Source organism: Scomber scombrus, chromosome 10 (assembly GCF_963691925.1).
Source record: "Scomber scombrus chromosome 10, fScoSco1.1, whole genome shotgun sequence".
NCBI lineage: Eukaryota > Metazoa > Chordata > Actinopteri > Scombriformes > Scombridae > Scomber > Scomber scombrus.
This window is the reverse complement of record NC_084979.1, coordinates 29,564,838-29,586,922: the sequence shown is the minus strand read 5'-3', so window position 1 is coordinate 29,586,922 and position 22,085 is coordinate 29,564,838. Positions and strand designations below refer to the sequence as shown.

General features: G+C 39.5%; 1 protein-coding gene across 1 annotated transcript; it reads left to right on the top strand.

Moving 5' to 3' along the window:
* The first annotated feature begins 1,336 nt into the window (after nt 1–1,336).
* LOC133987754 (uncharacterized) lies at nt 1,337–19,850 on the top strand. The gene is made up of 26 exons (XM_062427198.1): nt 1,337–1,406; nt 2,347–2,478; nt 3,001–3,146; nt 3,409–3,574; nt 4,302–5,755; nt 7,100–7,231; nt 7,394–7,507; nt 7,945–8,194; nt 8,943–9,005; nt 9,104–9,234; nt 9,996–10,133; nt 10,532–10,639; nt 11,002–11,143; nt 11,354–11,788; nt 12,831–12,875; nt 13,839–13,918; nt 14,019–14,131; nt 14,249–14,432; nt 15,823–15,907; nt 16,201–16,346; nt 16,494–16,584; nt 17,209–17,357; nt 17,547–17,632; nt 18,103–18,172; nt 18,264–18,385; nt 19,589–19,850. The coding sequence occupies exons 1-26, from the start codon at nt 1,337–1,339 to the stop codon at nt 19,848–19,850; spliced, it is 4,914 nt and encodes a 1,637-aa protein (XP_062283182.1).
* Nucleotides 19,851–22,085: the final 2,235 nt, after the last annotated feature.

Genomic DNA, 22,085 nt, shown 5'->3' with positions numbered 1-22,085 from the left:
CACTAATGCTAAATGCTAACTAGCATATGTGTACAGCGTCCATTAAAAGCTACAATGTTAGCTACAGTTAGCTGCTAGTCGTAGCCGACTTAGCTTAACATGTTACCTTCACAACGTAATTGATAGCAAAGTATAAACGTTAGCTCTCATATTAAATTAGTTTCTGGTCAGTGTCATGTTATTGAACGCAGACTGCTAATTTCGTTATATTTTTTATGTTTTCTGCTTAGTTACGCTGCTTAGTAACACGTAGTAAAACACAGACTGGGTGGAGCGGTGGTGAATCCCGGGGTGAGGGGCGGGTTTAATGCTCCTCTCATCGGCTCTGAAACCCGGTAGTTTAAATACCAACACGGAGCCGTGAGTAGAGGGTGAGTAGGGAAGGTGTCTCTACCACATTGTCAATATATTTGTCTAAAACTTGTGTTAAATGTTAGTAATCTTATAGTTGTTTGTACAGCGCAACGTAGATTAGCCCAACCGTTACGTTATATAGCAGCTACAGTAGAAACACGCAGCGTTACGTTACGTTAGCCTAGTTTAGCAGCGTCAACGGCTAATGGCTCAACAACAATTGTTTTAACTGAAACTATAAGGAGACAGTCATGCGATACAGTCATACTAATATTTAGCGGCTGATTATCAGCTTATTCACCATTTATACTTATGAAAAACTGTTAGACATCATACCAAAACCCTTAAATAAAGTAAAGTAAATAAAAACAATAATTAACATCTAATTTTCCACTCCTTTATTTTGTTTATGACAAAGGGGCGATTTCACTGTTATCTCTCCATCCAGACCAAAACAAGAGACGATATACTAAGATTTGTCAAATATTAATAGTATAAAACTTAAGTCCACACTTGGCAAGTCTAAGTAACTTTTTATTTATTTGGCTCTAGTTTTAATGTGGTCTGAATGGAGCAATATCAGCGAATTCGCCCATTTTTTGTGTTTTCTTAAGCAAAACGTTCACCAGCTAACGTCAGCGTCGTTATTTGAAGTGTTACTACAAGTTTAATTACACTCACACTTAAACTAAACTAATTTACGTAAATTGTGGAACGAATAAATAAGCTAGCCAGTTAAACTGTGAGTTTGATTGAACTCTTAGATGCATTTTGTGAAACATTAACGTCACGTCTTTTCAGCATCTGTGTAATTGAGGTCGCGGGGAACGAATGCCGATAAACTAAACTTTGGTCATAATGGCAACGTTGGGATCATACTCGTCCTTAAGTTCACGTTACCGTACATGGCTAATCTTTATCGTTATATTAGCTGTTAGATAATGTATCACTCGTTGAGATTTCCCTTCGTTATTGTCCCAACATGGCTCGCCACAGTGTTACTCGCTGTAAACAGCTGATCTGGGCTCAGATGTCCAGTGCAGTAGTTCACGGTGACGTCGGCACGTAATCTGACCTCGTGTCAGTTGTCGGGAGCAACTTTTTGCGTTCTAGAACGCGCATGTGCATTCTAGAACAACGATTGTATTGGTCAGAAAAAAACACCCGCGCTAATCTGATTGGTGCAGAGAACGTAAACTCCAGCTGCATTCAGGTCCAAGCGGTGAATCAGTAACGGCCAAATAAAAGTTAATCATTTATTTGGGTAAAGTTTAAAACACATGTGGTGCCGTTTGTGCTAAAATATTCACAGTTTTGTTTTGATAAACGTTTCAATGTGAATTATAAATAAAAACAATAGTATTTCTGTCAAAATCTTTTGTAAAAGGTGTGGGCAAAAATGAATTAATTGGCTGTTTAATTTGTTTTTACTTGGAATTAATAATCAGGGTAAACTTAAAGTACGTGGTTGTTAACAGACAAAAGTCAAATAAATAGCATCACATCGCCAAACCCTGAATTTCTAGGTAGCAGTTTGCTTTTCTTCTCCTGATACTGAGATAAACGATTATTTGAACGACACATGATGTGAACGCAGAATCGGGAAAAGCCACATGTAGTTCTCTTGATGAATGCACACAGGAGAAAGGTACTAATCAATCCGCGTCACGTGTCTGTAGCTGACTCCTGACAATTTTTTATAACCATGCCATTGGCTGTTATTGTTGCTGGACTTGGTAATGTTACAAGTCTACCAATAGAGCAATAGTTTAATTTACAACTCTAAAATGTAAAGAGAGTTGTTATTGGACAGTGGTTCATGGTTGGTGTCACTAAGTCTTACAGTAATCATAAGTCTTTTAAAACACAACTAATATCTCCCATATGCATAAAACAATATAAGAAAAACAAATATATTATTGAGACTTCAGAGTCACACTTGTTGCTCCATGTGTATATGTGTGACATCATATTTACATGATATCTCTGCAGGTCGGTCCCTGTGTGAGATGGCAGTGAATAGAAACCTGAATGGAGATCAATCATTTAAAAATTATGAGGCGCTGGCTTGGCTCAATGAAACTTTACAGACCAGCTTCACCAAACTGGAGCAGTTATGCACAGGTAGGTCAACATGCAGGTGTTTTTAATGTAGGAATGAATGAACACAATGTCATTGTTTGTTTACTACAGTTTAGAAATGATATGAGTCTTTTATTAATTGTTTCAAGATGCCAATGTAACACTGTGAAAATTGGTGTATTTTTCAAGCAGCCTCACCTGCCTGGAATCATAAATTAAGGTGTAATTTGAGGGTGTTTACAGGGTGATGGTTTATTTGTGTGTTTCATAAAATGTCAGTTTCAAGTTCCTCATGAAAGTGTCTTATTTTGCCCGACTATAAAACCCAAAGATAACCATTTTTATTATCAGAGAAGGGCATGAAAGTCTGAAAATATTCATGTTTGGGAAGCTGGAATCAGTGAATTTATGCTCAAACCAATCAAGCTCAAACTAATTATAAGATTATCAAAAATGTCTAAGGCAAATTTTCTGTTTGTCGACTAATTATTGTCACTCTAATATCAAGACATTATCATTTATTTCTGAGCTTAATCATCAGTTACGTTTTGTGTGATTTTCCAGGTGAAGCCCATTGTCAGCTGATGGAACAGCTGTTTCCAGGCTCTCTGGATCTTTCCAAGGTCCGGTTCCAAGTCACTGATGATGTGGACTGCATTCACAACTACAGTTTACTGCAGGGTGCATTCAGAAAAGTGGGAATCGTCCGAGTGAGTATCATCATTACCTGACAGTAAAACTGATACCATAATAACAATTTGTCCCTGTGCTGATGGAAGTGTGACTGATGAAGCCGGCAGATATCAGCTCATCAACAATAATAATAATAATAATCATAATTCTACTATTATTATTATCATTATTCTTTTTATTTATTATTAAACAGTCACATCAAACAGACCATATTTGAGAGTTTTGGTGGATATAAACATGATTATCAGACTGAAACTCACCTTTCTCTCTTCTCTCCAGCACATCCCTATGGAGGAGTTAATAAAGAGGAACACTATTGTGGCGTTCACGTTCCTGCAGTGGTTTCAGAATTTCTTCACGGGGAACAAAAAAGGCCAGAAGCACAATCCCTCACATGTCAAAGGAGGACAGAACACGCTTCCTGGTGAAACAAGTGGGAGCAAAGGTGTGTAGCGCTTCATATAATTGGTTGTTTTAGTGTGATTGTTAAAAAAAATTCAAAAATGCCTTTACAGTATAGGAGCTACTTTATTTACCCAGTTTATTGAGGTCCATTATAAGATTTTTTCAAGTGTTTTACCCAGTAATGTCACAAATATCAGCCAATTGTAGGAACCAAGCAATCAACAATGTTATAGGAGAAACACATCTGGGCAGGCGTGGGAAAGAAAAGATGTATTGATATGGCCAAAACAGGTGAATCTTCCACATCTTCTTCAATGAAAAATACAATGATTACTTAGTACAAATCATAATTCACAATAAACCCAAAATAATTTAACAAGGCAAAAAGCAAATATAACCAAAAGAACTAAACTGGCACTAGAGAAACTAATCTAAGAACAAAGAAAACACTGAAAATAAACTTTGCTGTCAATGTGTCATTTAATTATCATCTCTTATGCTCAAAGGAATTAAAAATCTGTTTCATTAAAACCACAAAACACTATCAATTTGTGACCTGTGATGTAAAAAATAAACATGAAATATAGACAAGGTGCCAAATATTAATCTTTTCATGGTCGATTTTAAGCCAATCTACTGTATGTATGAGTAATACAAAAGTAACTTCTAACAGAAATATGAAGCCGGTAGAGTTGTGTATTTCCTGTCTGTTAAAGTCGTCACATGTATGTTTAAATGTGCTCTGTATGTTTTTATTCCCTCTTCAGATGACTGTTCCTCTGAGGTGGAGATGACTGTAAAGACAAAGGACAAAACGGTGGAAGAACCAATGAAAGAAGCGGAGGAGACGGCGAACAGCGACCCAAATGTGATAGTGTTAATATCCGATGATGATGATGATGTAGTGGTGGAAGTGACGATGGAGGAGAAAATGGAGACTACAGTTAAAGAAGAGTGTGTAAAGTCACAGAGGACAGAAAAAGCTAAAGCAGCAGGAAGTAGTTTCGACAGCAGAGACACTTCGTTGCGCTTCATCAGAAAATACTCGAACTTCATCACAAACACAGACGCTCAGGCTTCGGCCATCTTGAGCCCAAACAGCCTCAGCGACACCATCCAGGCCTGCTTGCGTGTACCGTACTGCCTCTACCTGTTCGTGGGGGTGGAACTGGACGCAGGATGGAGCACGAGCGTCGTCCTGATCGGCTACCACGATCAGAGCTCGGGGGTCGGTGCGGTGCGGCTGCTGGACACTCTGCAGATGAGCGTGGACACTGTTGATCTGCAGACATCAGCAGACATCACCGTCATACAAACATCAGATTCTGACGCACGCCTTCTGATTCAGACGCTGAAGAAATTCGGGCTTTCTCTGTCCAACATTTCTGTGTTTTACTGTGACGCTCCACATCCGGGGGTGAGCCAGGTGTTTGTTTCCCAGCTGCAGGCTTTCAACCCGAGGTTAGTGTCCCTCTGCGGACTTCCTGGGATGGTGGGAAGAGCCTGCCAGGCCGGACTTTTAGCTTCCTTTAGTTGTGTGGTTGACCTGATTAAAGACATCCACCGTCACTACTCAACCTGCCTCTCCGTTGACAACAGTCTGAAAGTGCTGTTCACTGGTTTTCATTGTTTTAACCCTTCCCGCTCCATCTCTGCGCAGTATTTGTTCATCGTCTGCACCGTGCAGAACATGGTGAACAGCTGGAGGGATCTGGTGGAGTATTTTAAGTCCCTGAAACAAGCCGAGGACGCTGAGCGGATCAGAGCTCAGCTGATGGACGCTAAAGTCAAGCTGCACTTCCTGTTCCTCTCCCACGCTCTGGAGCCCCTCAGAGCACTTCAGCAGCTGCAGCAGCACGGCACAGCGGACGTGGCCGTGGAGCTCCAGCTCATCTCCATGCTGGTTAACTCCTACGCAGCCAGCATCCTCCGGCCCTCCGTCGCCGAGCGCTTCCTGAGGAAACGAGACGTGGCTCTCCTCCGCAACCAGAAGGAGCTGCTCCCTATGACCGAGGTCGACATAGGCTCGCGTGCCATGGACTTCCTGTGGGCCACCGCTGTCGTGGATCTAGGGGAACAGGAGAGGGACGACTTCATGAAGGACGCAGTGGATTTCTACAAAGCAGCGCTGCAGAGTTTAGTGGAGAGTATTCCTGAGCATCTCGGAGACGTTGCTCTGAGGAACATCGGCACGGTGCTGAAACATCCCGAAAATATCAACGTAAGAAGATTTATTTCTGCAGCCAGCTGTAGGGCTCTGTAGGCAGACACTGTAAAATCAGTTTAAGTATAAACTTCATAAACGTACTAGGTCTGGTAATACACTGTGTTTTCCAGCCTTTAAAGGATGCGGCTGATTAAAATAATTTTAATTTTTCTTATTGTCAACAAATCCCACGACAAGAGCAAACCAGAAATGCGTTAGTCCATCTCTTAATACTTCATGATTTCCCCACTCTGTCTTTGGCTCTCACCTTTAAACTCCGTCAAGCCTCCTCAAAACGTAACTCTGTAAAAAAAAAAAAAAAACCTCATGATGATAAACTTTCAATTTTTAAACACTCAATAACTTCCTACTTTCTAGCAAACAAACAAGGAAATTGTGCATTTTTTGGGAACTATTTTAAGCGGTGGAAGAATCCACAGTGTGTGTGTGTGTGTGTGTGTGTGTGTGTGTGTGTGTGTGTGTGTGTGTGTGTGTGTGGCTACGGGTCGGCCGTGGCTCAGGAGGTAGAGCGGTCGTCCACCAATTGGAAGATTGGCGGTCGATGTGTCCTTTGGCAAGGTACTTAACCTTAAATTGCTCCCTTTGCTGTGCCAGCGGTGTGTGAATGTGTATGAATGGTTAGTCTCCCTTCTGATGAGCAGGTTGGCTCCCTGCATCAGTGTGTGAATGTGTGTGAATGGTTAGTCTCCCTTCTGATGAGCAGGTTGGCTCCCTGCATCAGTGTGTGAATGTGTGTGAATGGGTAAATGAGACATGTAATGTAAAAGTGCTTTGAGTGGTTGTAACGACTAGAAAAGAGCAATATAAGTACTGTCCATTTACCATTTACCATTTTGTGGTAATGAAGCAACATGTCATCCAGTGCAGTGGTGAGGCTCATTTAAGTATTTGTGATCATTTTCGGACCCTTACCCACAAAAAAGCTTTTGCGACAAAAAGTGCAGATAAGAAAGTTTGCACAGATTTTTATTTATTTATTTATAATATTCAACAATGGAGCTTCATGGCACAGAGGATACATCTATCACACTTATTAGTAGGGCTCAAAATTCTTTTAAAATCTGCAGAAAAAAGTGTCAGGAAACAGAAAAACATTGAACGATCTGTTGAACATTCAATCATCATTTGGCTGGTGGACAAAAGGTTAATTATGAACCCTGCATGTTAATAGGATGAATAGTATTTTCATGTAATTTGCCAACAAGACAAATATAAAACATCAGCAGACTAATCCTTTAAAGGCAGTTTAACATCAGTTTCTAATGTTATTCTTGACTTTATCTAATTCTACCAATCTGTATGTTGCTACCTGTGATCTCTGTTTTTTTTTCTCCTCAGGGTAATGAATTATCCAAACATGTGCTGTCAGAGTTGGGCGTGCAGCTCGGTGTGTGCAGCTACCTCGTTTTCACCAAGGCCGAAAAGCAGGAACAGGAGAGAGGGACAGGAGAAAAACGCTCCTGGGCAAAGGTAAACCTACAACAACTTCATGGTTAGATGATTACTGGACTGAATATCTGTGATGAGTTAAACAGGAAAACACTACAGTCTTAAAGTTGTTGATCTTTTTGTAGCTTTGTCTATTAAATATCACATGTCATTAAAAGAGTGTCTCTTCATGGTCTTGTTCAGGTGTTGAAAGGAAGCAGACCTAACTCCACTCTGCACAGACTCTTCCTGTCTCTCCTGGCTCTGCCCAGCTCTCTGCACAGGAAGGACGTGTTTGCTAAGGTAAGTCAGCAGAATGTTTTATTTTATTATAATTAAGTATTTTTTTATTTCACACATAATTAGTTTGAATTGATTGGCTTTTAATAGCAGTTTCAATTCAAAGACAGTGTGTAATAGAGATTTTTACTCTTACCTTTTATTCTGTTAAATGTTATTGTGCCTTTATAGCCGAAAACACAAATAAAATACTTTTTCTCTGCTTCTCAGTCACTGAGACTCTGTGACTTTACAGAGCAGTAAAGATAAAGTGAATTAATTAAAGATAAATAATAGTTATGCATACAGGCATCTCTTCAGCCTCACAAACTGAGATCTATTGAGATAAAATGATCAACGTTGACAAGAAAATTCATATATGTTTGTTTTGTGTTCTTTAATATTTACAATAATGTATTTATGTGTGTGTGTGTGTGTATGTGTGTGTGTGTGTGTGTGTTTGTTCCCGTCTGAAGCTGTTCAGCAGCGTCAAGCCTCCGTCCAACAGCAACAAAACCCCCAAAGCTTCACGTCGACCGGGCAGAGTGTCGGGAAGACCCCGAGTACGCAGAAGGAGACCGCCGGTCCAGTCGAGCTACAACAGGAGACATAATGAAGAGAGTTCATCAGATAATAGTGGTGATGAATCTGCAGTAAAACCCAGTCTACAGCTTCCCCCACATCACAGACACAATGAGGACTCAGACTACACTGATAATTCATCTGGTGAGACCTTCAGCTTCATCATCATCATCATCATCATCTGTTTATAGAGATGAGAAGTGGGAGGAGTCATTTCAGGCGTCTCTGATTCTGGAAATAAAAATCCTACATCGTTTTTTACAGCTTGGATCAATATTAAACTCCTCTGGTTAAATCATCAGTTCAAATAATGAACAACCGTGTTAGAAAATATGTCTTTTAAATCATTTCAAAAGGACAAAATTGTGTATATGAGAAGATTTCAGGATAGACGTTTTCAAGGTGGAAACAAACAGCCAATCACAAAGCTTAAAACTGAGCTAATCTGCAGTGTGTCCGTAGATTTTGAGTGAATTCAACAACTGTGGCGCCCTCAATGAAGAAGAGATTTAAATTCTTTATGCTCTGATTCACACCTTTTCTTTTGATCTATTTCTTATTTTTAGACTGCAGCACAAGCATATAACTAAACAAAGGCAGTATCATCTCTTCTGCTGACCATACATTTACAAGATTTATGAACTTTGTACAATTTGGGAGAGATTAAATGTGCACAATAAGATAAATATTTAAAGGGGAAATAATATACCTTAGAGCCTGCAGACTTAATAAAATTAATCTGACATACTTCGGTCAAAATATCAAAGTTAAACGACTTTTAAAGAACAGAAAGAAAGTTTTAAAAGTTGTTAAATTTGGTGAAACCCTGTTTGTTGTTCTTGTGATACCGACAGCGTAACTAACATGACTGTGATTCTGTTTTTTTTATCAGATGTGGTCGACATGACCGAGGAGTCACAACTTTCGGGGACCAGCAGATTAATAAAATCAGGAAGTAAGAAAACATATATACATTAAATTTACACGTGTGCATCAGAAAAACGGTTAAACTTATTAGAAAACATCTAAATATCACTGTTTGGTTTTTTTAAGCTAAAAAAACTCCAACGTCTGTATACATCGTGTGCAGTGATGATGATGATGATGATGATGATGATGACAACGTCAAGATGGTTTCCACGGTCACACCAACCAACTCGACGGGCCAGAAGGTGAAATCTAATGTAAGTTTATTTCAATAATTCATTATTGAAATAAACTTTTCACATAGAGAAGGTTCACACTGAACTCTTTCCAACTTTCCTCCATATTTCAGATTTTTATAGTTTTATAGCCAATAATCTGTTTCACCAATAGCTTTACTTACTTTACTAGATACATACATATAAATAGAAGCCCAAAGAGGGTTTATACTTCACCCGCACATGTTTACTTGTGACTATTATTTTTGTGCAAATAAACCAAAAACAAGATTAATATGTATTTATGTAAACCAGGGGTCTTCTTGTCTTCTCTTCCTTCCTTCTATCTGTTCTTTCTTTCTTTCTTTCTTTCTTTCTTTCTTTCTTTCTTTCCTGTCTTCTTTTCCTTCCTTCCTTCTGTCTTTTCTTCCTTCATTCCTTCATTCCTTCCTTCCTTCCTTCCATCCTTCCATCTGTCCTTCCTTCCTTCCTTCCTTCCTTCCTTCCTTCCTTCCTTCCTTCCTTCCTTCCTTCATTCCTTCATTTCTTCCTTCCATCTGTCTTTCCTTCCTTCATTCCTTCCATCTTTTTAATGATCTGGCCCACATAAGATCAAGTTGGGCTGTGTATATGTGGCCCTTGAATGAAGATGAGTTTGACCCTCCTGCTGTAAACTGTCAGCATTAACGTGTGTGTGTGTGTGTGTGTGTGTGTGTGTGTGTGTGTGTGTGTGTGTGTGTGTGTGTGTGTGTGTGTGTGTGTGTGTGTGTGTGTGTGTGTGTGTGTGTGTGTGTGTGTCTCAGGACAGACAGGGGGAGCTGATCTGGGTTCAGGTGCAGGGCTTCGCTCTCTGGCCGGCCGTCATCGTAACGTGCAGAGGACAGCTTCAGATCCCAGGGAGTATGATGGTGAGCTGGTTCGGACAGACGGTGTCATCTCAGGTGAGTTTGACGTGAGACCTGGTGGCTTTAACTTACCTTTATAAACACATATGAGACCTGGTGGCTTTAACTTACCTTTATAAACAGACATGAGACCTGGTGGCTCTCTGCGAGAGAGAAGGGAGAAAAAGGAGGAATAAAGAGGAGAGGAAGAATGGTGGTGGAAAAACTGACTGGAAACAGGGACTTTTAGTTTTCATTTGAATTCCTCTTCAGGGTCAATAGTTTCAGTACATCAAGCGTTTCTTTAATATTGTGACATTTTCACCACTGGATTTTTTTTCTTATCTCACAGTAACGTTAAACACTGACTGCATATTGACCTGCACCACTGTTTTCATATCAAAACAATTTGGACATCTAGAGATTCTTCACTGATTTCTTGTTTCTGATTCCAGGTCAGTGAAGAGACGATGAAACCGTTCGCTGACTTCGCCGAGTGCTTCTGTACAAAGTCCTTCGCCGTCCTCGAGACCTACAGAGAAGCCATTTTCCTGGCGCTGGAGGTGAGCGTGTGTCTTTATATATTGTTTTATATTTAGTGTAGTGAGTATAAGTGACGACTTCCTGTCTGGTTTGACTGTTTATAAAGCAGGAGATATAAGTTATCACCTGATTTTATGCTAGACCTTTTTATCCAACTTATTACCACAAGTTTTACACATATGTTTTGAGAAATTGTGGTGAATACGTCTCATTTAAATGAAACTATACCTCATTTTTGAGTTAACGCCTGTTGTCCAGGAGGGCTGAGTAATCAACAGAATTAGATTTCCTCCTCCTGAGCATTTATTAAATGTCACCAGATCAGTTTTTTTCTCTCCATTTTGTGCCTTTCTAAACTCACATTCATGTCCCTGGTCATCAGGAAGCAGCTCTGCGCTGTAACAAGATGTTTTCAGTGAATCGAGAGGACAAAGAAGAGCTGCTGAAGAAGATGTTAGACTGGGCCTTTAAAGGCTTTAAACCTACCGGGCCTGATGGACTCAATCAAGTGGCCTCCTCTAATGGTAAAAAACTCATTAAGTACCTGAATAGATCATAGACTGATTACATTAGAACGGCAGTCAGATATCATTATAACTACCTACTAATGGGCACTATGAAGGGAAAAACAGCCTAAAAAAAGGGTCAAAGCTCCAGCAACACTAGCAAGACTCTGGGTTAGTGTTGTGTAAAAGATAAGATGATCACATGTATGATTGGTTGTTTTTGTCCAGGTGTCACTAAAACAAACAGACCAAATGCGAAGAAGAAGCTCTTCCCGAAGGCCGCTTTTCCTCCCTCCTCCTCCTCCTCCATGAGCAGCAAGAGCAACATGAGCGTTGAGCTGAAGGAGATGAACGTCTCCTTAAACAAACTGTCCTGCAACTCCGTCGAAAAGTCCTCCCATAAAAGCGGAGGAGGGAGAACATCAGCGTGGGAAGAGCCGTCAGATCTGGGAAAAGGCGTTAAGGGAGGATGGGGGAAAGGGAAGAGTAAGGGAGGATGGAAAGGAGGGAAGGGCGTGAAGAAGAAAAGCAGTCTGTTTGATGGATTCGATGACGACACGTCGCCGAACTACGTGCCGAACAAGAAGAGAGCCTACGCAAAAATTTACAACAAAGTCAACGAGCCCGCCGGCGTTTACAAACAGCCGGACCAGAAACTCAGAGGTAACACACTGAATATAAAGCATGTACACTTATTTTATGAAATTGATGAGTTTCTTTATAAAAATATTCAAATGACAGAGAAATAGATCACATCAAAATGAAAATGGTGTTAATTAATAGTTGAAGCACATAAAGGAATAATTAGACATTTTGGTAAATACACTTATTCGCTTTCTTGCCAGTAGTTTAGATGACATCATCGATAACGCTCATGTCTGAACAGTAAATATGAAACTACTTAAAACCAGGCGGGGGGTTCGGGTCCTCTGAAATGATGCGAACGCGGAAGTAACTTAAAACTGCATTCTATCAAAAGGCCACCAGGGGGCGACCGTTTTGGTCTCAAAAGGACTTCCGTCTCTATACAAGTCAATGGAGAATTCACCAACTTCTCACTTGATTTCTAACCTCAGTAAACGTTTTCAAAATGTGTTTATGGTCTCAATCGCAAGTTTAAAGCCTTATTCAATGCAGTATGATGTTCATTTGGGACATTTTGGCCTCCCTGATTTTATACGTGACGATAAAGCAGGGTATGCATTAGGGCGTGGCTACGTCGTGATTGACAGGTTGATTGGTTCACAGGTTCAGGAGGGCGCCTCATGCTCCTCCTGATGCCCATATAAGTAGAGTCCGTGTTTTTTTTTACCCAGCATGCACCTGAAATGTTCAAGATGGCGCTGCTCAGATCCGATACTATTCGTTTCCGAGCAGCAGTCCACAAACCAATGGGTGACGTCACGGATGTTACGTCCATTTTATATACAGTCTATGCTTAAAACATAAAGACTGGAACATGTTATCAATCAGTCAACTACACTTTATTTATAAAGCACAGGCAGCAAATGGGCAAACTTTAATTGAATCAGTCTGATATTTCAGTGAGTTAAATAACAAAGCTAACAGATGTTTCAAAATACACTTTGACAAATTACAATGAATTCATAATAATAAACTTATTAAGATTTCCTACAACAAAAGCAGCTTGATTATTAATTAAATTTTTGGTGATTGTTTCCTCTCATTGTGTCTTTTCTTACAGAGGAGACTATTCGTAGGATCATGGACATGAAACTGGACATTGAAGGTGAGAATTTAAACATGTTGTGTTTAATTCAATTCTAAACTAATTTCCTTTTTTATGCATAAATATTTTTAAATACTGCTGATGGTCAAATCATCATCAGTCAGTTAGTGGCTACGGTTTATTTTACATGTGTTTCAATTACTAACGCTCCAGTGTTGACTCTTATTAAGATATTACATGACAGAAAACATGACATGCATACAAAGAAATAAATAGATAGGTAGGTAGATAGACTTTATTCAGGGTTTCTGCTGGGTCTTAAAAAGTCTTAAATAGTCTAAAATTTGATCATCTCAATTTAAGGCCTTAAAAAGTCTTAAATACGTCCATATGTTGCACACTAGGTCTTTATTTATTTAGTTAAGTCTTAAATATGTATGTTTATTTATCGCTTCCTCCGTTCCTTCCTTCCTTATTTTGTCGTACTTCGTGTCGGTCTTAAATTTAATTCATAAAGGTCTTAAAAAGGTCTTAAAATGTCTTAAATTGAACTTGTTTAAACCTGCAGAAACCCTGTTTATTTGTCAGTACTTGTTTTTACTTCTAGTACTTGTTTTAGCTCGGATAGCACTAGTTTATTTATTGTATATGTATATGTTTAAGGGTTTCTGTTTGTTGTAGTGTATATTACACATCTTTTTGCTTCTGCTTTGCTGCTGTTACAAGTGAATTTCCCTGTTGTGGGATTAATAAAGTCTAATCTAATCTAATCTAATCTAATCTGATTCAGACAAAACACCACACAGGGCACATCAGAGCAAGATTTTGTTGCAATGGCTCGAAGTGCTGTATATTAAAAATAATAAAACAGAGGAAATAAAATAAATAAACTCTTTTTAAAATACAAAATATATTGCACATTTGCATAGAAATATCGCACAGTCCAGTGTGTGTGTGTGTGTGTGTGTGTGTGGATAATATCACTCAGTCTCTCTCTTGCTTTCTCTGATTCTGTGTCTGCAGGTTTCTGTTTGTGTTGTGGGACTGAAACCGTTGATATCTTCCATCCTCTATTTAAAGGCAGCCTCTGCTTGACGTGTAAAGTAAGAAACCATCAGCCTCTCATGTAAAGTCTTCTATCAGAGCTCTGTGAGTCTGTGTGAGATGTGTGACTCCCTGAACTTCGTGTTTGTGTCCCCGCAGTACAACTTTACAGAAACTCTGCATCGATACGATGAAGACGGTTACCAGTCGTACTGCACCATCTGCTGCTACGGCATGGAGGTCATACTGTGTGGCAACAACAGCTGCTGCAGGTCGCTCTCTTCGTCTCTTTCTCTACATTTTAATTCATCTTTCTAGAGTTGTGTTTTCTTCTTTATTAAATAATCTTCTCTTCTTATTCTCCGTCCTCTCCCTCTCTCCGTCTGCAGATCTTACTGCGAGGACTGTCTGAACATCCTCGTCGCTCCGGGGACGTTCGCTGCGCTGAAGGAGCTCGACCCGTGGATCTGCTTCATCTGTCAGCCTCACCGAGCTCACGGAGCGCTGATCCCCAGAGAGGACTGGAGCATTCGTGTTCAGGGCTTCTTCACCAACAATAGCGGCATGGAGTTTGTGAGTGATTATAGACGCTGGCTGTTTGTGACACTGTGCAAACTCACCTGTGTAAAAGCCTGAGTGCTGGATAACAACACACATTACTGGAAATACATTTCATCAGTTTGCAATGAATGAATGAATAGTTATCTGGCCATGTAGGTGATTCTGCCCTCATTGAATTATTCTACACTTTATTCAACAACAAACCAGTCATTTCAGCATCTAACAGCACAACACAACATCCAACCATGAATAAAATAAAGATATCAGCAGAGCTCCACAATAACAAACATAAAATACAAATTTAAGCAAACACAACCCAAAACAAAAAAAAGCACATTTACATTTATGCATCAACATTGTAGTTCATAAAAGAATCTGTATGAATTGATCTGTAATCTATATAAAGTGATCTAACAAAATTTATATTTTTCTTTCTGCTCAATACTTCAAAAAGATCAAATTCTAATCAAATCTCAACCTGAGAACATGAACTTTTATCTAAATGTATACAGACAGTGTGAAGACCATTCTCAGTGTTTGTGCTCTGGAGGCTTCAAGTTTCCACATCACACCTGTGTAAGTGCAAATATTCGACCATGATTGGCTCCAAACCATAGACTGTATATAAAATGGACGTAACATCCGTGACGTCACCCATTGGTTTGTGGACTGCTGCTCGGAAGCCAATAGTATCGGATCTGAGCAGCGCCACCTTGAAAATTTCCGGTGTATGCCGGGAAAAATAAACACGGATTCCACTTATATGGGCATCAGGAGGGGCATGAGGCGCCCTCCTGAACCTGTGAACCAATCAACCTGTCAATCACGACGTAGCCACGCCCTAATGCATACCCTGCTTTATCGTCACATATAAAATCAGGGAGGCCAAAATGTCACAAATGAACATCATACTGCATTGAAGAAGGCTTTAAACTAGCGATTGAGACCATAAACACATTTTGAAAACGTTTACTGAGGTTAGAAATCAAGTGAGAAGTTGGTGAATTCTCCATTGACTTGTATAGAGACGGAAGTCCTTTTGACACCAAAACAGTCGCCCCCTGGTGGCCTTTTGATAGAATGCAGTTTTAAGTTACTTCCACGTTGGCATCATTGAAGAGGACCGGAACTCCCCGCCTGCTCCAAACTAGTTGTGATGTCATAAATCCTGCTCGTAGTCACATGACTCAAACTGAGATTTAAGGTGAGCTCAGAGAAACTCAATCATTCTGCACAGAGAAGCTCAAACATCCAACTGAAGGGTGAAAGAGGCGTATTTAAACTATATATGTCAATATTAATCCAGTATCCATAAGATTACAGGGATCTTAAATTGTATGGAAACCATCAGGAAACCCGCTGGCTTTGTTTTCATGAGATTTTGTCCTTGTTTCTTTTGTAGGAGCCTCACAGAGTTTATCCGTCCATCACTGCAAACCTGCGCAGACCGCTCCGAGTTCTCTCGCTGTTCGATGGCATCGCGACAGGTGAGAGCCGTAAATCAGAGTTTGATCAGCAGATGTAGGGCTGCTGCTTCTGATGATTATTTATAATGTTTTATTAATCATTTAGTCTGTGAAATGGCAAAAAGTCATGAAAAACTGTCCTTCAGTTCCCGAGACCTCAAGATATCGCCTTCAAATATCTTGTTTTGTTCAAGCAACAGTAAAAAACCCAAAGATATTTTAATTTATAATCCTCACATTTGTTGCAGATACTTTTTCTTTTAACCGAGTAATCAATTAATTGTGTGTGTGTGTGTGTGTGTGTGTTTCTTCAGGTTATCTGGTCCTGAAGGAACTCGGCTTCAAAGTGGAGAAGTACTTCGCCTCGGAGATTTGTGAGGACTCCATCGCCGTGGCAACCGTCAACCACGACGCGAAGATCATCCAAGTTGGCGACTCTCGCTTCATCACCCAGGAACACGTACGTACACACACACACACATTTAATAATTATAATTTATGAGGTGAGGATGGTCTCTTGGTTTGAGTCATTTGAGGATAAAATAAAACTGAACTAATAGAAACCACTTATTGATTGATTGATTGATTGATTGATTTTCTCTTCCAGCTGGATCAGTGGGGCCCGTTTGATCTGCTGATTGGTGGCAGCCCCTGTAACGATCTCTCCATCGTGAACCCGTTCAGAAAAGGCCTCTATGGTACGTGAGTCTCATATTTGCATGTCAGTTCTTAAATATTGACTCGGTCTAGTTTGACTGTTTATAAAACATAAAGATATAAATGATCACCCGATTGCTTTTTAGACCTTTTTAGGCAACTTCACTCCAACTTATTACCAAAGGTTTTACACACAATGATGGCATTTTGTCTTAAAAAAAATGTCCAAACTGATTAATTGATCATTAAATAAATGTTCTGATATCGTTTGTCATAAAAAAAAAAGGTAAAATGTCTGTGATCATTTCTTACAAACCCCAAAGTTTACTGTCATGTATGATGAGAAAGCTTCAAATCTGCTTATTTTAGAAGCTCCAACCTGCGAATATTTGACATTTTTACATATAAAATAACTAAAACTGTTATTAAATTATCAAAATAGTTGATAGTTATGTAGAATAGTTAAAGTTCTGTTGATTGCCAGTCAATGAAATGACTAACTAATACAGCTGTGGGTCAAAGTAATGAATATTTCAGCTTTAACTGGTCACTCGATGCTTTAGTCATATATATGTTTAAAGCTGTGTAGTCGTGTTTGAAACTAGTGTAAAAACATGTAATTGAGTCTGTTCTCCTGCTCTGTAATTGGCTCCTCCGTGCGGCAGAGGGCACCGGCAGGCTGTTCTTCGAGTACTACCGCATCCTGCAGCTGCTGAAGCCCGAAGAAGGCGACTCCAGACCGTTCTTCTGGCTGTTTGAGAACGTCGTCTTCATGAACACATGCGACAAAGTCAACATCTGCCGCTTCCTCGAGGTTCGCAGCATCCAGCTCAGTTTGATTTACCTTCTTCTCTTTCTCCTCCTCCCTCCTCTCTCTCTCTCTCTCTCTCTCTCTCTCTCTCTCTCTCTCTCTCTCTCTCTCTGTTGCACTGCTGTTTATCTCTGCTTAACAAGCTGTGAGCACAGAGACACTGACTGTTGCTGCTCTCTGATTGGTTGACAGTGTAACCCGGTGATGGTGGATGCAGTGAAAGTCAGTCCGGCTCACAGAGCTCGATGTTTCTGGGGAAACATCCCCGGCATGAGCAGGTGAGACATTCAGTGAATCAGTTTTATTAATGGTGGCTGAAATAATGTATTATATATTTACTCCATGGAAGTGATGGAGGACTACATCCACAGTAAAAAAAAATTTTTTAAAGTTGATCTGAAGCTAATATGAAGCTTCAGTCGTCCAAATGAGTCAAATCTTCATCTTCTATGTTCCAACGTTACAGTGTTTTTAGTGCCAAAGTCTTTTTGTTACTATACTTCCACCACAGCTCAACAGGGAAACACTAAGAGGGAATTTGATGCTAAAAAGACTGTAAATGTGTCAGATATCACTTGATATGATTAACTCAGACTGATGAAGCTCAATAGAAGCCGATCATCTACTTTTAAATGCATTTAAGATATTGTCTCCTGCCTCTTTTATTTCTAATGTTTTTATAATCCTGTAAAGTACCTTGTGTGTGTTTAAATAAAAATGTGCTTACTTGCTGTTCATCTCTCATCAGGCCCATCATCGCCTCCCAGAACGACAAGCTGACTCTTCAGGATTGTTTAGAGATCGGAAGAGAAGCCAGGGTCAGTGACTGAACCCACTTACTGTCATCTACATCACTTCTCCTGTAAAGTGTCTGATTTTTAAAACAATTATGATTTACAAATGTCCCAGGTCACTAAAGTGAGGACGATCACCACCAATCCAAACTCTCTGAAGCAAGGCAAAGATGTGTCTCAGCTGCCGGTCCTGCAGAACGGCAAAGACGACAACCTGTGGATCACTGAACTGGAAAAGTAGGCAATGATGATGATTCACATGTTGGGTGTTAAATATGTGGATGACTAAGAGCTTAAAGCAATGATAGATACATTTATTGATATATTTTTATAATAATGCATGAGTTTAAAGTGTAATGTGTTGGTCGTGTCTCGTAGTGATAAACCTACAGAGAATTATCAGAGACTCTGCAGCTTTACAGAACTTTATAAAGAGTTTCAGCTCATTGTTTAGCTGTCTGTCTGCAACTTTAATGTTTTGGTTCACTCTCAGCTCTCTAATAGCGTCAATTTCAGAGTAAAGGCCGTTCAAAATTCACTGTGCTCTACCTGCTCAGCACCAAACAGCAAACACACACAGTTAGCTGTAGACTAGCTGGTGAACATAGTGGAGCATTTAGCAGCTTAAAAAGCCAGATATTTCGCTCAGGTGTTAGTAGAGAGTAAAAACACAGCTAAAATATTGGACTTTCCATTCAGCAGGTGGACAGAAACACAACTCCAAATTAATGATAATGTTGATTAATAACTGCTGGCTGTGGAAATAAACAACAGCAACAATCCTGCTACCAAAAAATCAGATAGATACACAGATAGATAGATAGATAGATAGATAGATAGATACACAGATAGATAGATAGATAGATAGATAGATAGATAGATAGATAGATAGATAGATAGATAGATACACAGATAGATAGATAGATAGATACACAGATAGATAGATAGATAGATAGATAGATAGATAGATAGATACACAGATAGATAGATAGATAGATAGATAGAGAGAGAGAGAGATAGATAGATAGATAGATAGATAGATAGATAGATAGATAGATAGATAGATAGATACACAGATAGATAGATAGATAGATAGATAGATAGATAAATACACAGATAGATAGATAGATAGATAGATAGATAGATAGATAGATAGATAGATAGATAGACAGACAGATAGATACACAGATAGATAATCACTTTATTGATCCCAATGGGAAATTTAGGTTTCCAGCAGCTTAATAGAAGCATAAAAATAATAAAGCAATGAAATTCAGACAATAAAAGACAGTAAAAAAGAGGTGTAAGAGTAAATAAAGCCAATAGCAAGTTAATGTTCCTCAAAGGTCCCAAAACCCTCCAGATTCACTTTACTGTCATGATAGAAAACGAGTAAATGTATGATAAAGTTTGTGTCGTCTCCTCTTAATTCTCCTCCAGAATCTTTGGTTTCCCCAAACATTACACGGACGTGAGGAACATGAACCGGCAGCAGAGGCAGAAGGTGCTTGGGAAGGCGTGGAGCGTTCCCGTCATCCGTCACCTCTTCGCTCCCCTCAAGGACTACTTTGCCTGCGAGGAGCTTCTTCCTTTGACCGTTTCCAACACGTCTACCTCCGCCTCCGCCTCCGTCACTCTCAGCTCCATCACTTCCACCTCTCCGTCCTCTCCCGCCTCTCCAGAAGTGCAGCAGCTGAGATAGGAGAGGTTGGTTTTGGGGTTTGCGCAAAAACATATGGACAGTTTACTCTCATAAAACATGCACAGGTGTGTGTTGGCGTGCTGTGCGCCGGTAAAACACAACTCAGCCAATCAATTAACACAACGCACTATGATTAAAAAGTGCGAGCTTGTTCTTCTGAATCATACCTGAGTAGTATGCAGCACTAGATACTTGTGTAAAAGCAGACGTCCTGATTCAACTCTTTACTCCAGTAAAAGTAAGACTTAGTTTAATGACTTACAAGTCGCCAAATGACTTTAACGAATTTCGTTAGTTTATATAATGCAGATTTGTAAAATATTACTTTTATGAAGGTCACAGTCACAGACAATAAACTTCTGCCGTGCAGCAGATGTAATGAAGTCCACGCAGCATGCTGGATGTCAACTAACATTAAGCCTATAGCCTATTCATTATAATGTCGATGGAGTTCTTTTGCCTTAATAATGATACAATAATACACAAGAAATGATCGGATTGGGAACCCATTTATGCATAATGTCTCCTCGTTGCATTGTGTTGCTTGAAATGACCAGGGCTCAGTTAGTGTTGCCTTTTAAAAATTGTCGATTTCCCGGGATTCCCTGGAAAATTGGCTTCTTTTCCCGGCATTTAAAATGTCTTATTTACGGGGAAAATAGTAATCCCTAGTGCGCATGCGTGACCAAGTGTACCGTGCTCAAGCACACCTCTTCCAAGCGTACCGTGCCAGGGAAGTGTACCGTACTCAAGCACGGTACACTTGCACTCACACTAGCCAAATAATCTGGACTTTAGGGGGCAAACGTGAGTGAGCACTCAGTCTCACACAGAAAAATGGCAGATTATGCTCCTTCTGCTTCTTTCTTAACGTTTTTTTGAAGTAATAACATTCTCTCATTTCATGTTTGGATCCAAACCAACAATGAACTGATATCTTATTCCTCCGTTGTTGTCCAAAAACAATTTTAAAAAAAACATGTTAATGAGCCACAGCACTGCACTGGGTGACAAGTTCCTTCATTATCACGTCATTAGCATGTTGGTTTGTTTAGAAACGTCTCCAAAGACTAACAACAACAGAGATAAGATCATAACTCTCTGGAGAGTAGTTCTGTGTGAGGCAGGTGCTACTGAGCATGTGCAGGAACATCTTTCTGTTTACAGCTTCACTAACTTGTTGTGATCTAAGGTGATAAGAGGTTGTGATATGAAGCACAACAAGCGAACGAAGCTGTAAACAGAACGGCCTTCCTGCACATGCTCAGTAGCGTCTGCCTCACACAGAACTACTCTCAAGAGAGTCATGATCTTATCTCTGTTGTTGTTGTTAGTCTTTGGAGGCGTTTCTAAACAAACTAATGTGACCAAACTCTTCAGGGACAAAAGGAGCATTTCACACAGTGCAGCGGTGCGGCTTATTTACGTGTTTTTAATAATTTTTGGACAATAACAGTGGTCTGCACAGAGGAATAAGATATATCAAGCTTTGGATGCACACACACAATACTTGAGATTTGTTGACAATAATATAAAGAATCCACGGCCTTGCCCTTTAAACTGTCCACCTGTTGGAGTTTAAAGACACTGCCAGTCTGTTCAGAGACTGTCAGTGATGCTACGAGACAGAAACCAGCAACACATGTCTGCTTGGACAGCTGAAAAACGATTGCAGCTAAAAAGCAGAAGACTGAACTGTTTGGGGGTCAAAATTTCTAAAATATCATATCAAATTTATCTGATTTTCTCCGGGTGAATCTAATCAGTACCAGTGTTTATATCAACAGTATTAAACATTAAATTATGATTCCATATCCTGAGATTACACTTGTTTAAATATGATGTGATTTTTAACCGTTTTTATTAATAGATACATTGTTTTTACATGATCAGTGTTAAAAAGAGATATTTGTTTCATTGTGAGACCACTGTGATATTTTACCCAGTTCTTTTTCTTTTTAAATATTTGAGGGTGCCAAAGTGTGAATCATGTTAGTGGCAGGGGGAAAAAAACAACAACTTTAACACATAATCTTTAATTTTTCATGAACTTGGAAATGTGATATTTTTGTACAATATCTTTGCTCACTTTTTTTTTTTTTTTTAAGAAAAAAAGGTGTTTGTACCTATTTTTAACTTTTCTCTTTGTCCTTTTTGTATATTTTTCTTTGGTTCTTGATGATGTTTAAGTCAGGGAAGTAGGAAGTTATTGTGTGTGTGTGTGTGTGTGTGTGT